This window comes from Etheostoma spectabile, chromosome 2, assembly GCF_008692095.1.
Source record: "Etheostoma spectabile isolate EspeVRDwgs_2016 chromosome 2, UIUC_Espe_1.0, whole genome shotgun sequence".
Classification (NCBI taxonomy): Eukaryota; Metazoa; Chordata; class Actinopteri; order Perciformes; family Percidae; genus Etheostoma; species Etheostoma spectabile.
Genome location: NC_045734.1, coordinates 7,015,143 through 7,031,776, shown reverse-complemented (window position 1 = coordinate 7,031,776; position 16,634 = coordinate 7,015,143). Strand labels below are relative to the sequence as shown.

The 16,634-nt window shown below is 40.9% G+C and overlaps 2 protein-coding genes across 2 annotated transcripts in view; both read left to right on the top strand.

The window, feature by feature from the left end:
- The window catches only part of plrg1 (pleiotropic regulator 1), an 8,630-nt gene extending 6,983 nt beyond the window's left edge, over positions 1–1,647 (top strand). Inside the window, exons 14-15 of the mRNA XM_032529855.1 lie at positions 383–576; positions 1,035–1,647. Of these exons, the coding sequence (XP_032385746.1) occupies positions 383–576; positions 1,035–1,094 (254 nt within the window). The 3' untranslated portion in view covers positions 1,095–1,647. The remainder of the gene's footprint in view (positions 1–382; positions 577–1,034) is intronic.
- A 1,854-nt stretch (positions 1,648–3,501) lies between these two features.
- The window catches only part of dchs2 (dachsous cadherin-related 2), a 44,158-nt gene continuing 31,025 nt past the window's right edge, over positions 3,502–16,634 (top strand). The window contains exons 1-5 of the mRNA XM_032529843.1: positions 3,502–5,247; positions 9,876–10,067; positions 10,273–10,504; positions 12,716–12,952; positions 16,275–16,634. The exon at positions 16,275–16,634 is cut by the window's right edge and continues 666 nt beyond it. Coding sequence (XP_032385734.1) covers positions 3,502–5,247; positions 9,876–10,067; positions 10,273–10,504; positions 12,716–12,952; positions 16,275–16,634 — 2,767 coding nt within the window. The remainder of the gene's footprint in view (positions 5,248–9,875; positions 10,068–10,272; positions 10,505–12,715; positions 12,953–16,274) is intronic.

The following is a 16,634-nucleotide window of genomic DNA, read 5'->3' as shown; positions in this document are numbered from 1 at the left end:
AGCCTCTGTGTTTACAGGCTTGTGGTGATGCCCAATGTGCTAGAGGTGGCAAAAAATCTGTTTTGTACTGCCAATTTCTTTTGTTCTGTCATGGTTCATGTGTGCAATAAATATTACACTTTGTGAGGAAAAAGATCGTGGCAGTAAATTGTATCAATATCAATTCTAAACTGATTGATTCATATTTTTCCCCGAATCGTGCAGGCCTAGCAACACTATCCTTGTTTTGTCTACAGAAAATGTTTAACTTTTAATTCTTAGAATAAATTATCAAGTTTTCTGAGGGTTAATGTTGACTTTATTATACAGGTGATTACAGTATTGAGTTATAAGCGCATTCAACTTGTGATTGATCATACACATTTTTTTGTTGTCTCTGTAGCGGACAATGGAACTATCCACTTGTGGGATTGGAGGACAGGCTACAACTTCCAGCGGATTCATGCAGCCGTGCAGCCCGGATCTCTGGACAGCGAGTCGGGAATCTTTGCCTGCATGTTCGACAACTCAGAAAGCAGACTGATCACCGCCGAGGCCGACAAGACCATTAAAGTATACAAAGAGGACGACACGGCTGTAAGTTATATGATTATGTGTATAGTCAGTTCATGTTTAAGTGTATGTTATTAGGGCTGGGCAATATGAGACTAGATATCGTCTTAGAGTTTGGATATATTGTAATATGGTAAGTTGTGTCTTTTCCTGGTTTTACAGGCTGCATTACAGTAAAGTGATGTCATTTTCTGAACTTACCAGACTGTTCTAGCTGTTCTATTATTTACCTTTACCCACTAAGTCATTAAATCATTTCTGGAGAATATTTATCAAAAATCTCATTGTGTAAATAACTTTTTGTTAAAGCACCAATATTCAACCATACAATATCGTCGCAATATCGACATCTAGGTATTTGGTTAAAAATATTGTGATATTTGATTTTCTCTGTATTGCCCAGCCCTACATGTTATATATTAGTGTATAATATTTCAAGCAGCAGATAGGTAATTTGACAACTCTTGTTTTCTTTCTTGTAGACAGAAGAAACCCATCCGGTCAACTGGAAACCAGAAATCCTCAAGAGAAAAAGATTCTAATGCTTCTTTTTTCAACTGTTCATCTTGTCTCAGTAACAATGTTTATTTGTATTTCTACCAAACCAACTGCTGTAGATACACTCATCAAGTTTTGCTTGCTACAGCTTTTTTTGTTTTGTTATGATTGTGTCTTTGACAGAAGCAACCACATTCTAAAATGCAGTTAAATTGTCTCATTTTATTCTAAAAACCATTTGCAGTCTTCATTGTACAATGTTAATCCAATGAAGCGGCCATTTTGGACTGCCAGGAACCTCCCTGAGTGTTTGTTCTTGATGACGACGGCTCTCTGATGGCTCTGGTCCGTCTGATCCGCCAGCAGCAGCCACTCTTCAGACACAGACGGACTGGCCTCAGAGTGGACCTGCTCACTGCTGGGGTCAAACCTGCAGGAGGACAGACGGTGTGTTAAAAAATAGTTTGAAGAAAAGGAAAAAAAAAAGTATTGTCCCAAATATGGCAGTTGTAGAGACGTGGAAACAACAGTGCCCTTTTTTCTGGGCTGCAATGTGAACTTTATTTTGCTCAGTTTAATAAAACAGTACATTTTTCACATACATGCTGTTTCTTTTGTTCAGTAAAGATCAGTTTGTGTACTTACCCAGGTATCTGTCGGTGACAGCGTTCCTGTAGTACTTACAGTCGTCACCCTTTATCTCCACCCAGTAACATTGATCTCCAAGTGTCTCACTGAGCTCCGCTGTGTTTCTGGTGTCACCAGTGGGCTGCTCATCTTGCTCACCTGTAAAATCACATCACAACACAATAGATTGCCTCACTCACACATTTTTTAATAAAAGTCCATGCAGTTACATTTCAATCTGCAAGGCTCAGATGGCTATTCAGAATAAAGGGTTTTGAACAGATATTCATAGCCCCTAAAAGGATTTTTTTTGGGAGCTTTTCATTTCTGTTTTCTACCTAAGTCATGGATGTAGAGGTCTGAGAGTGCATGGCGAAACCCTCGTCCCGGTTTCTTCTTCTTTTACAGTTATATTGATTTAAATGTTACAGAAGTACTTTGAAATTAAATGTAACAATCAACCACAACTAAATGACATTGCGTATTAACATATTTGTTTATATTTTTAGATTATATTTGGATGTCCTTATGGTTTCCACAAAGCTAATCCTGTCTTTACCTTATTTATCACGTGTTATGCTGATCTTGGTTAGTTTTAATGTTCTAATGTCTTAATTTTATATCCTTAAAGTAGGTTCAGTAATGAGTGTGTAAAATGATGAAGATACCAACGCTTGTATATCAACAAATAATACTATGTGCACTATTTATCAAAGGACGGCTTTTTGAAAACATGAGTACAAAGTTAAAGTTTAAGGCTGTGAAACCTCCCCACTATAACTTTATTGAATAATAGCCATTAACTTAAATGTCAGGGTGCATTTTAAACGTCCATGTCTTGCACACTGTGCACACTTTTCTCAGGATTATTTAAGGATGCAAGTTGTTTCTACATATTCACAAAGTTGTTATCACAGGTTTACAAAGGGCAATAGACAACCACAGAATTTCAAACTATTCAGACTTGAAATTCTAAGAAGTTTAAGTTTAAAGTCTCAGAACTGAAATATATTTTTCCCATGTTTCCTTAATCTTCTTCTTTATTTCACACTTAATATGTTACTGACACTAATTTGAGCCCCTAATTGACCATATACATGTTGTTTGGGGTCAGTTATAGAAAGATTCCACAGTGCCTGCTGTTGTCGTGTGTACCAGTAGAGGGAGGCAGCCCAATACCATGTGAACTTTTGGCACACACAAAAAAAATTAACCTCTTTAAACGTCTTATTTATTGGATTTATTCTAACCAATTAACCAAAATCAGGCAGGCTGAATCCCAGATTGCATGAGCTCAACTTTCTCACAACAGTTCACTCTGTATGAGTTTTTTTTCTTGAGTGCCCCTACTTTTCTGCACACTTTATGATCCCCTACTAGTCAAACATAACTTGCTACTATGGCACCTTTGAGCATGCGGCACTGTGGGTAATCTCTCGGCCTAATTAAATCTTAAGCAATCAGGGCCCCAGATGGAGCAGATCAGCGTGGGCCGCGCCGCCTGCCAGGAGGTGTGTTCATTTCAGACAGTGCAGCGCTCTGTGGCCACTCAGTGCCAGGATGTGTGAAGAAGCCCAGCGGGTTTACGGTACTAGATGTGTGGATATTGAGACTCCAGAATCACGCAATAAGCCGCTAAAATATTGGGATGGAGAATGACTGCTGGCTGTTTTTTTTTCCGCGCGCAAAAACGAAGTAATGCACAGTGCGTATACCTGTTTCTGTCTGGAGAGGAGCTCTGAGATGTGATTGAGGAGTGTGCATTTGATACGGAAATATGTAGCCTAAAACTTCCACTCGCAAAAAACCAAGAGTTTCAAAGCCATGTGGAAAGGAGCAATGATGGGCCGCAAAAATGGCGCAACGTCGCTCCTTAGGACGCTCGTGCTGGCGCTGCTTTGCGCGCAGTCCTTCGGACAGGTGTTCAACCTGACGCTGTCTGTGAAAGAGGGGTTGCCTGCCAAGACCATCGTTGGAGATCTGGGTGCGGTGTTAAGCAGGCCAAGCACTGGATTCTTCATCTCTGAGAGCAGAGACTCTTATGTGTTCAGAGACCTGGAAATAGACGCAGACACGGGGATCATCTCCACAGCTGTGATCCTGGACAGAGAGAGCAGGGAGAAGTATGAATTTGTGGCGGCCACTCTCACAGGAGAGATGATAAAAGTCAAACTAGAGGTGACCGATGTGAACGACCATTCACCTGTGTTTCCCTCAAAGGAGGTTGACTTCGAAATATCAGAACTGAGCCCCCCTGGGAGTCAGTTTCAGCTAGTAGTTGCGAAAGATGGGGATGAGGGGGAGTTTGGTACCCAGGGATACAGGATAACAGAGAGTGAGATGAGGGAGTTATTCCGACTGGAGTATCGCAGTGGATCTGAGAACCACCCGAGTCTGGATCTCATCCTCACAAGCAAACTAGACCGAGAAACGCAGGACTTCTACTCCCTCGCCATCGAGGCCTTTGATGGCGGCATCCCAGCCAGGACGGGGACCCTTCAGGTGAACATCCGGGTCGTGGATGAGAACGACAACCCTCCCGTGTTCGACCAGAGTGAATATCACGCCTCGCTGTCCGAGGATGCTCCGTTGATGTCCTCTGTGTGTCAGGTCCACGCCACTGACCTGGACCTGGGCGACAACGGGAGAATCATTTACGAGATTAACAGGCGGCAGAGTGACTCAAACGAGGTTTTCTCCATCGACGAGAGCAGCGGCGTGGTGTATCTCAACAAGCCTCTTGATTACGAGATGCAGGCATTTCATGAGTTGATCATCAGCGCGAGAGATGACGGGGCTCAGCCCGAGTACAGCAGCACTTTTGTGGGCGTGAAGGTGCTTAACGTCAACGATAACAGTCCCACCATCAGCGTGATGTTTCTCAGTGAGACAGGGGATGCGGTGGTGTCAGAGGCGGCAGCGATCGGGGACTACGTTGCCCGGATTTCAGTGTCGGACCCCGACTTTAAGGAGGAGAGGGTCACTGTGACGCTTGAGGATGAGGGAAAGTTCACCCTGAAGCAGACGGATGATTTCCTGTACGCTTTGTGTGTGAACGCAGTGCTGGACAGGGAAGAAAGTGATCTGTACGAGTTGAAGTTGCAAGCATCAGATTTGGGGAGCCCACCTCTGAGCAGTGAGATGGTGCTTCTCCTCAGGGTGGCTGACACCAATGATTGCCACCCAGTTTTTAACAACGATGTGTACATCGTCAGCATTTCTGAAGACGCTCCTCAGGGGAGTTCTCTCATCCAGATGCGGGCCCGAGACGCAGACGAGGGCACCAACTCAGATGTTACGTACTCCATCCTGGAGTCCAACCAGGAGAGCCTGTTTAGCATCGACCCAGAGTCGGGCCTAGTCACAACCGCCGCTGCTCTGGACAGAGAGACACAGATGGAGGTTTGGTTCCTGGTGGTGGCTGCTGATGGAGGGGAACCGGCTCTGTCATCCACGGCAACAGTCACCGTGCTGGTGGAGGACGTCAATGACAACGAGCCTGTGTTCCAGAAACAGCTGTACAACGTGTCCATACCAGAGCACAGTGACATTGGGAGCTGCTTTTTACAAGTATGTTGGCAAATATTCAGCTTTAAAGGTGCACTATGAGTTCCTGCATGGTCACTTATGTTGACGTTCCAAGTAAGCAAGCTGGCCCCTCCCCCCCATGTTTCCGTAACTGTCATGACTGAGTAAATGTCAGTAAATCCCCTCCACCAACCATGTTGTCGGCGATTGGCTGGAGAGTTTTGTTGTGTTATGGTGTCTATCCTGTGCCACTAGTTTTTTGGGGGCGTTTACGCCCCCTGTGTTGTCTCCCAAGACCGGGCTTTTTAACAGTGCATTCTGGGGGCAGGCTAGCTGATCAAGGAGAGATGCCTACGATTTGAGACAAAAATGAAATCCCGCTGAAACCATGCAGGAACTCATAGTGCACCTTACAAAAACATAACATTTTCTTACCCTTAGGGGTAGCTTTTGCAATACCCATCCCTGAATGTTTGCCTTTAACCCAGTACACTTTGCAGGTTTTTGGGGAGATATTGTTATTCCTTTATTGGATAGAACTGTATGGAAAGAGCTGACAGGAAATGCAGAGAGAAAAAGAAAGTGAATGAAATGAAACCAAGGTAGCCAGCCACTGGAGACTTCAAACAGAGTACCCTGTAGTCACATGGCCAGTGACTCAAGGCTGCTCACCCAATAACAAATGAAGTGATATAAATTTCATTTTTGATGGTCAAAGCCCTGACATTTTTAAGAAAAGTCTTCAGCAGCTAAGTGTCTTTCCAGTAAAAATGTTCTGCTTACTCTTTATAATCTAGAGAAACACACTGTAAGTGGTTTCCCTTGTGATTATTTATACAGTAGAAATTAGAGAAGTAGATAATTCAAAGTCTGTGGATTATCCAGAATAACAATGACAATGTCCCTGTGAAGAAATGTTTACTATGGAGTGGTGTACAGTATAGGCTGCATGTGATGTAGCTATGCTGTGATAGCGCCACAAATGAATTTCCACTTATTTGCATTGTATGGTATGGGGTCGCAGCAGAAGTCTGAGGTTGATATCTCAACATTTGGACGATTGACCCTAGACCTGAAGCAATTAGGCAATACATTTACCAACAGAAGATTAAACCGCTCTATTTTTTATACCGAAATTAATTGTTGCAGAAAATTCTTCATGCAAAAAATGCCAAATATTCACCAGTTCCAACTTTTCCATTGTGATTATTTGCTGCTTTTCCCTTTACATCATTGTAAACCAAAGATCTTTGTGTTTTGGGTTGTTCCTCAGACAAAACAAGCACTTTGAAGATGGCATCTTGAGCTCTGAGAAATTATGATAAGGCCTTTTAGCATTTTTTGTACATTTTGTACACTATTTTAGAATACAATCAAAGGATTGTATACATACATACAAATTTTTGCTCCCCAAAATATTTGTTGTTTTTTGCGCATCCAGAATAAAAAATCTTTTAAATGGAGTTGCCTTAATTGTTAAGGCTGAATGACTGAAGCCAGACTCAATTCAGATGGGGCAAGGGCTGTTCAAACGAGAAGCATTATGCTAGTTTACATCAGCACGGATACTCAAAATAGAAGTCTTGAATAATTGCTTTTTTTCTTGTAAAAAGGCTGAATAGTTTGACATCTAAAAGTTCACTTTTTTTTTTAAATCAATTTTACTTTACACATTATGCAGTTCTTGACAAGGACACAAGCGGACTACTGTATTTGAAGGTATGTCATATGGCAAAAATCTTTGGAACCACAGCTTGACAACAATTCTCCGTTATAAATCAACTAGCTTGGTTTTACAAAAAAAATTGAATTGAATTTGCTAACCACTGCAGTTTAAAGACGTCTCCAGTGTTAACATTCAACGTATTATTATGCTCTCTGTCTCACTGTCTCCTTACGTCTCATAAGACAAAAGTTGCCTTCAGTCTGCATGCACAAAGACATCAGTGTTCCTCCTAAATGCGCGCGCACACACACACACACACACACACACACACACACACACACACACACACACACACACACACACACACACACACACACACACACACACACACACACACACACACACACACACACACACACACACACACACACACACCCCTTTCTCCAGTTCAGCACTGTGACTTAGATATGACAGATGTGATGCCTGGTACCACGCTCAGCAGCCTGGTACGAGCTGAAGCCCATTACAAAAGAGGCCTATGCATTTTTTACCAATGCATTTTCTGTAAACTTAAGTGATATTTGGCATTTTATTCAAATTAAAAATCATTGTATTTCAGTGACATCCTTTTTCTCTATAAGGTGATGTAGGCATAAGATTGTGTGTGTGTGCGCCTGTGCGTGCGTGTGTGTGTGTGTGTGTGTGTTTTGCCTTCAGAATTGTGAAGAACTCAGTCTCAGACAAAGCAAAAATGAGTCACAGTCAAAGAATAATAGTCAACAGTGGACCATCAGCAGGTGTATGAAAGAGAAGAATCTTCAAAAAACAATACAGCAGAGAAGTGAGTTAAAAGTGAGAGGTGGAAAAAGAAAGCAACGGGGGGGCTATAAATGAAGATGTTGGTTTATTTTCCGCTTTAGCTATTAGTGAAATGAAATGTGGGTCTATGAAATTTGAGTTGCTTATTTATGGCTAAGATGTTGCTAATGATCACGTTTTTGTGATCAGTTTTACTCTATTTTTTTTAACATGTTCAATAAATTGACAAAAAAATGTCAGAAAGATGGTGACAAAGGCTTGACAATTTCCCAGAGCAGAAGGTGACGTCAGTTTGCTTTGATAATTAACTAACAGTCTAAAACTCAGATAATAAATGTACAACAATGTAAAACGGGAAGAGCAGTACATCTTTACATTTGAGGAGCTGATTGGCATTTTCCAACACCTCCCTAAATCACTTCCACAATCCCATCAACAGAAAGTGAACATTATAACCTTCATGGGACAGTAGGATGTTGCAGGGCTGTTGTATCGGACTGCATTAGTCTTTGCCAGGTGGACCTTTAAGTAGAAATGGAGTGTAGAACGTGTGATGTCCCTCGACACGGAATCCCAGAACTATACAGTCTAAGCATTATTAAGCCTCTGTTACGTTACACATTCACAGACATCAGGAGAATTAGTTTTCTTAGCAGTCGTAAAGTCAGTTCAAAAGCTTGCTGGGTGTGTTACTGTACACATTGAATCAGACCTTGACCCATGTCTGTAAAAAGCTCCTCTGATCAAAGCTCATAAACTCCGAGATGATATGATCTTTATGGCTGGAAAGTGAGCGCTCTATCTGTAGCATGTGTCTCTTGTCACGAGCGCAGTGAGACCTGAAAGGATCTCTGTTTGATCGGAGGCGCGTCTTTACACCGCTGTTTGGCCGCCTCCTGTCTTCCACTGCGGTGATACTCTTCACCCTTTGATTGTGGGGAGGTTTTTTTTTTTAAATTATTATTATGTTGACCTTCTCTGGCAGATTTATGATTACAACAGCGGTTGAATCTAAAGATTGACAGATTACTCTGACTACGGTGTGGCATTACCGTTTATTACAGAAGTCTCCTTCTGAAATACACACCTTTTTCATTTTAACAAAGTAAATGAAAAACTGCATATTGGGAAAATGTTATGGAGGAGTGGGTTTGTGACGATGAGTGAAGCAGAAATATCTTGATAATTGATTAACTGGTTTGAGTTAAAGATTCTCTAATTCCGGTTTATTAATTGTGAATATTTTCTAGTTTCTTTACTCGTCTGATAATAAACAAGTGTGCGTGTGCGTGTGCGTGTGCGTGTGCGTGTGCGTGTGTGTGTGTGTGTGTGTGTGTGTGTGAAAAGTAACAAAAGATGAAAAAGAAGAGGAAAAACAGGATTCTTTTTTTACAATAACAAATCAAGGGATATAGATTTGAGAGTGGTTGAGTATATACATTTTTATGGGCAGGTGTATATATAGGCATATATGCATGTGTATGTGCATATAAATATATAGTTGTAATGGACTAGACTGCTGTTACTCTGGCAGAAATAACATTAAGAAAGTATTGTCCTTAGACAAAACTGTACATGAAATATTATCTCTGTTGAACTGTACAAAAACACTACCTGGCACTTCACGTAGGTTTGAAGTTGTATGTACACAGGTCATGTGTACAGTAAATAACAGCCATCTGGTTTAAAGCAAACAAAGGATTACGGTCAAATAAGGCTTTCCAAGTTTAGCCGTTGGCATCAACCCCAAGACAAGCAACAACCCCCTCCACTAAGCATGCTGCCCAGATAATTTAATTTAACAGTATTATTTAATTTTTTTTACTTTGTCACACTCCATTCAGGACACCAGCAATGTTGTGTTGACTGGTAAATCGGCCTTCTCGACAATATGAGGAATTTCCGGCAGGTTATTTGTTATTTTGATTTTATTTTTTCTGGCAGCATCAAAGTGTCTGAGGGAGGTTTGTCTCTTTGTATGTAAAGTCAATTATTGAATGCAATTACAATAAAAGGATGTTTGACTATGTCTGAAATCTAAGAGATGGACCAAATTCCAGATCCCTTCTCCTTGATACTTTATTACAGTGAACAATCCTATGTTTTTTATTTTCTTTGTTTCTGTTCAGATGGTAATGACAATGTTTTAGTTGTTTGCTTGTAACTATATTTTTCTTCTTTTTAGGTTGTCGCCACTGATGCAGACAGTGCCGAGTTTGGCACACTTCTCTACTCTCTGTCGGACGGCTTCGACATGCAGGACAAACACCCTCTCTTCCGAATCCACCCACAGACCGGAGAGCTGTGTGTCTTTCAGGATATCGATCGAGATTCGGGGCAGACGGTCCATGACATTCTGATCAAAGCTGAAGATCCAGTGAGTGGGCATCATTTAGGAACAGTTAGCTTTGACATGCTGCGTCAACACCCGGCCTTCTTTCTCGAAACATCCTAATTTACTCCATGCACTGTAATTGTAACAAGACAGCAAGGTTGCATTTGACTCCCAAATGCAACCTTGCATGAGTCTGCTCATTCTTCTCATACAAAACTCTCTTCTTTCCTCACTTTTCAAATGTCAGGGCGGCCTGAGCGCTCAAACCTACGTGCACATCGAGGTGGAAGACCGGAACGATAATGCTCCAGTATTTAACCCTGACGAGTACACCATGAGCATCAGCAGCCACACACAGCCCGGCACAGAAATCCTCACCGTCATCGCTACCGACCGAGATTCTGACAGGTTTGGACAGGTCACCTACGATGTCCTCCCCGGGGACATGTCCAGTTTGTTCACACTGGATAAACAAACAGGTAGGCCGGCGTAAGAAAACACAGGTGTTTAAGTGTCTTTATTGAAGTAGAAGAACGTTGTGTTTCAGTTAAGTGTAAAAAGAAAATGAGCAAACGCCATGTTATTAAGATTGAATGAAGAAGTGCACGCACTGTTGTGCCTTCAGAAAATTGTAGTGGACTTGAAGTAATTTTTGGCCAAGTTGTTTTCTAGTTTTCTAGTCTTGTAGTCTGTCTACGGTGGCCCGAGGGGCAAAACACAACAACACTGGATGAAACAAACAAATTGACTGACTGGGCTAGTTATTTTTTTATTTTGTGTTCCTGCATTGTTAATATTTTTTCTAAAATATATATATATATATATATATATATATATTTTTTATATCTTTGTGGTTTTGTGAAATGTTGTGTTTTGCCCCTCTGGGAAACCCGTACCATAAACAAATCTAAACTCCACTGAAAAATGAACAACAGAAAGTAACACACCACTGTGGTTTAAAGGTGGATCGTTAAACTTTAATTGAGTTTCTCCTCTGCGTGACTATGGCTTCTAGCTAGGGCTGGGCGATATGGAGAAAACCATACATCACAATATTTTTGACCAAATACCTCGATATCGATACCGCAGCGATGTTGTAGTGTTGACTATTGGTGCTTTCACAAAATATTTACACAATGAGATTTTTGATAAATAATCATCAGTAATGTGGATGTAATGACCAAGTGGGTAAAGGCAAATAATAGAACAGTTACACCACTCTGGTAAGTTCAGAAAATGACATCATTTTGCTGTAATGCAACTTTTAAAACCTGAAAAAACACCACTTATGCCATATTACGATGTCCAAAATCTAAGACGATATCTAGTCTCATATCGTAATATGGATATAATATCAATATATTGCTCAGCTCTAGTTCTAGCTTCAGTGCCTTGTCACATAGAGCCACACACTAGTCTTATTCTACATGTACACGTGGCCAGGTCTTTTCATAAACGGATATTTCAACCTCTCCGTTTCCAAAAATAACATTGTGCACAGCTGTCAGTTTTCAGTAGTGTTCGGTTGCACGTACCCGTGTGTATATGCTGTAACGAGAAGCTCAAGCCCACGTTAGCCAATAAGAATCCCGAAAATAGCAAGAAATCACTTCCTATGTGTTCTCTTCCTCGGCTGCGTAAACCTCCTTTTGTCTCAGTTTCCATGCAAATGTGCAAACGTCGATTTCCAAAATCTCCACTCTGACCGGAGTTTTTAGAAAGACTCGAGGGCACAAACTAAGGGAAATCTCTCAGTTTTTCAAAATAACCATGTACGTGTAAACAGGGCCTTAAAGTCACTTGTGTGACTGGCAGTCTCAGCGTTGAGGGATAAACAACTTACTTTGTGTAAGTCGCCGTGAAATGATTGCCAGTGTCACTGCTCAGCAGGGGTGATGCACAAGGCCCAAAGCTTTATATCCCCATGTGTAAGGTAGGGTTGGCACTTAGCCATACTGTAATACTAAATCAGATATTTAAAATAATTAGAATGAGCAACCATTTTGTCTGTTTGGTGTGGTTCTTCCTGACCCATCTGTCATCATGCAGCTGTCTGTCTATAAATGCAGTAAACAAAATGGTGACTAATGTGGATATCACCAATGCAGCATGTTGCAGAAGCGGTTGTGTATGAAGCATTTAAAAAGATTTGTAAAATAGCATCCTCGGTCATTGTTTTAAATTTATGCAGATGTTTTTAAAATTCAAATACCTCTAACTAGATATTGTTTGGTTTCTTTGTGTGCAGTGTTTGACAGGATTTTTTTTTTTTACCTTTTTGTTGTCCAAAAGGAGGTTTTAATCTCAATCAAGCCTGCAACTTAGCAACCCTTTTCTTCACTGATCAATCAATGGACTGGTTAGCCCGATGTGATTCATTAACCAGCCCGAAAGAAAATCATTTTGAATATATATAGGAAAAATAAGCACATTATCACATTTGAGAAGCTGAACCAGGTATTTTTGCTTGAAAAATGATGGACACGATCAAATATTTCAAATGGTTGCTGATTATTTTGGTGAAGATCAACTAACCTTAGCTCTACTGGAACTTTTACCTGGTTAAACAAACGAAAAGACAGAAGACAAATGGCAATTCAATTAAGCGGTGTTATTGAAATAAAGCAATTGTATGACCTGAGTGTCGAAGCTCAATGAATAAAACATGTAACCTGTCTGTGTGAATGTAGGAATGCTCCTCCTGACCTCCTCTCTGACTCACCTGGGTGCAGCCAGTGTGAAGCTCTCAATAACCGCACAGGATGGGGAGGGCTTGACCTCAGCCAGGCCCGCAGAGATCACCATCAATGTTTTACGCAGCGCCCAGGCTCCAGCTGTGTTCCAGAGGTCACGCTACAGCTTTGCAGTGGCCGAGGACGCACCACCGGGGACTGCTGTGGGGACAGTGGAGGCCATAAACCCAGCAGGTGAGTCTAGATCTGGCTACATTGTTGTTTTCTGGAGGGTGGGGGGGGTGAAGAAGGCTGATATTGGCAGAGATGGGTGTAAGAGTAATCAGATTACTTACACATTACGCTTTTTTTGTGATCACATTTTTTATTCTATTTTTTTTTATTATATTTAGAAATTATAAACAATACACTGAGACATAGGAACGCATCCCAGGGCCAAAAAACACAGAGAGGAAAGACGGGAGGGAGGGAGACAAAACAACACATGGAGAAACACACATACGTAAACAGACACACACACAGACAAAAATCTATGAAAAGGTTAGAATTCTGCATCTTCTGCAGGTAGTGATGATTACTAAATTGTGTCATATTTGCAGCAAAATGTACTTTATTAATCCTCTGAGGTCTAAAGGCATTTTTAGATATCTTCTTGAACTTTCCTTTTAAGGGTTTTTGTATATAACCTTATACCCATGTGTTTCTTATCAAAATGTTTAGAAGAAACTCAGCTTTCTGAATAGTGATGTATAAAGAGATAATTATCCATAAAGCAGAAATAGTTCTCAAATCTCTCATGAAAACAAACCTACACTTGTCGTGGTGCTCAAAACGAGTTTACCAAAGTCTTGAGTTCACAAAAGTAGCGTAAATATGAATAAAATAGTAAACAAATGTCTTGTCTTGTATTGCTTTTTGAGTAGGAGTGTCGTCAGACATCGCTTGGACTCGCCGGTTCGTCTTTTGTCCTCAGAGGGTTAAATAGATCAAGTATCAGCCAGAAGTGATTAATTCCTATTAAATACTGCTTCTAAGTGACTTGCTGTGTCTGAAATCCAGGGCATTTTAAAGCGTGACAGCATCGGCCCCACCTCAAACATAGTCGAGACAACTGTGTCACCACCCCGTTTTGAACAACAGTTCCCATAATTTTGGAGCCTACTCATGGATGTACAGACAAATATACCTGGATTATGGGGCACCCTGGTAGTGCCAGGTGGAATTCCGACCTGCGGTCCTCTGCTGCCTGCCATCACCCTCTCGCTGTCCTCTTTCCTGTCTTCAGCTGTCTATGAAATTCTAGAATAAACATATACTGTAACTGAATGACTTTGATACTGAAGAAAACTCAGACATGGTGATTCTCAGGCAAGTTCTGGAGTTTATGGATATTTACTTGTGACGGACATCAGAGATGATAATGTCCTCTGAATGTGTCACACTGAATTTTAAAATTACGTATATCATGCCTGCGTGTTCAAGTTTTACGCAAATGACGGCAGTCAGGCGCCATGGGTTTTGAAGTGCCTTACTTGTCTCCATGAGCTGTGTGTCGCAGCCTCTGCTGCAGCGCCACCTGCTGACCATGGTGAATAGGAGGCCAGATCTGCTGGCCAACCCTCAATAACTACCCTCCTGGTTGTAGAACACCAGGAGGCATCTGTCCCTTTCACCCAACACACACTCTAAGACAATATAATTATAATTACATATAGCAAGCTTAAAAATAATATTAATAGATGAACATTGCTACTTATAGAAGCACGTGTATCCGATATGCTTGATTAGAGGGAAATTGCCTTGTTTTTTTTATAAGTTGGAAAAACAGCACAATGGTTTCATTTGTAGTAAATGTAATCGCTGTCCCCTCTCAATGTGTGCACCGACTTCCTGTCACAGTCCAAAAAACTGTGGGTCAGGAAAAAAGGTTAATGATTAATTTATATAAGGAGAATCAACAACACTCTAATTAGTATATCTAATACCACTAACGTTTAATTTAACCAGTTATAAAATATGAAAACGAAGTCAACCGACTGATTAAGAAGGCAAATTTCTCCAACCCTTGATGTTTTAGAAATGCAGTATTTTAAGTACAATTTGTCCTGACAGATGATTGAGCGATCATTGTCATTGTTTACATCTCCTGCCTGATATGCAGAGGCGAGCAGCAAAGAGGACGGCTGCAGTTTAATCCTTAATCCTCCTTCACGACATGTACATATGACCTATGGTAAAGGGGTACAGACCAGCTGGATTGCTTTGTCAGAGTTTATTCAATGTAGTTGCGGGATAAAGTGAGTTTTACACATTACAAATACAAATAGGATGCTTAGCGATAAAGCAGTGTGTATTCTGCATAATATTTGATCTACAGTAACATAAAGGAGTCCCTTTTTCTGTGGAGAGTTTCTTGACTCTGTCTTCCCTGTTTTCCAGGATTATCCCTTCATAGTCCACTTGTGATGTGCCACTAACTCCCCTTAGTCCCCTCAGCAGCTAAACCACTCCACTCCTCTAGACAGTCATTCGAGGTTGTCTAATCAATTAAAAGATTAGGGCTTCAACTTAAAGCGGAAGTAACAGAACTGGGCCTGTTTGACAGGGGTCGGGCACCGTTAAGCTCTCTCTGCTGGTTTCAGGGGTTTGTTAGTTACTGTTGAAGAGCAACAAACACTTGGAGGGGATTAAAGAGATCTTCTGAGCTGGACTGTAATTACTTAATGTTGCTGACTGTATGTGTGCTCTGTATTCATGTCGATGTTCTCATGCAAGTAAACTGGAATATTTGCAATACATAGACTATGTTTTTCCACCATGTGCGTGAATCATAAAGATTATGTGGATCTGACACTATTTTACAGAGGACCGCATGAGCCAAAAACAATGTGCTTAACAGACAGCACATAGATAATGCTTACTATTTTACTGACTACTTTTTTATTTTTAGTGTAACCCCACTCAGATGTTGTTGGTTTTTAAACACACCAGTTTAACAAGGCAGAGTATAGGGATACTTGACTAGATTGGACTGAAAATAGTATACACTTGTTAAGTTGCAGTTATGTTTTCTTCTTTGCCTTTTTTAGTCTTTTATTTAATAAATATTGATTTAATAAATAATAGATTTTCTTCTTTTATACTTTTTTTTCTTTTTCCCTTTTCTTGAACTCTGATACATGCTAGTGTACATTTTGTTAGTTTAGTCTATCTCTTAATCTCAACTTTTGAGACGGTAAATGAAAACTACACCTTACTTTAACTGTTTCTGGAATGACATGTTGATGTTGAATTCATTTTCATTTTATCCATTTTTCATTCTGAATTTATTTACTTTTGTCTTGTGAACAAGTAAAATTCCGCTCACGTCCATTGTTATGGGAAAGAGGTAGAAATATCTCAAAAGTTTTAAAACAAAACCAAAACTATCAGAATAGCCAAATGCAACCATTAAAGGTAAGTGAGGGAAGTTAAAATGTTAGTTTACAATTTAGGAGAACTGACCATTTTAATGTTTTGTTGATTATGTATCAATAAAAACTCTTTGTCTTTACAGATTCAGAACCAGTGTCCTACCGAATCTCCTCTGGAGACCCTCAGGGTTTGTTTTCCATTCATCCAAAGTCCGGCCTGATCAGCAACATCAAACCTCTGGACCACGAGTCGCAGCCGTACGCCCTGCTGGTTCTCCAGTCCTACACCGACTCCTCTCCAGTTTACAGCACCACCCAGGTCAACATCACTATTGCTGACATTAATGACAACGCTCCTGTTTTCCCCAAACTCAGCGACAGCATCACGGTGTCCCAAAACACACTGCCAGGGACAGTGTTGTTCATCGCGCACGCACACGACCACGACAGCGGTGCCAACGGCAGGGTGCAGTATCACCTGAAAACTCCCAGAAACGGTACGT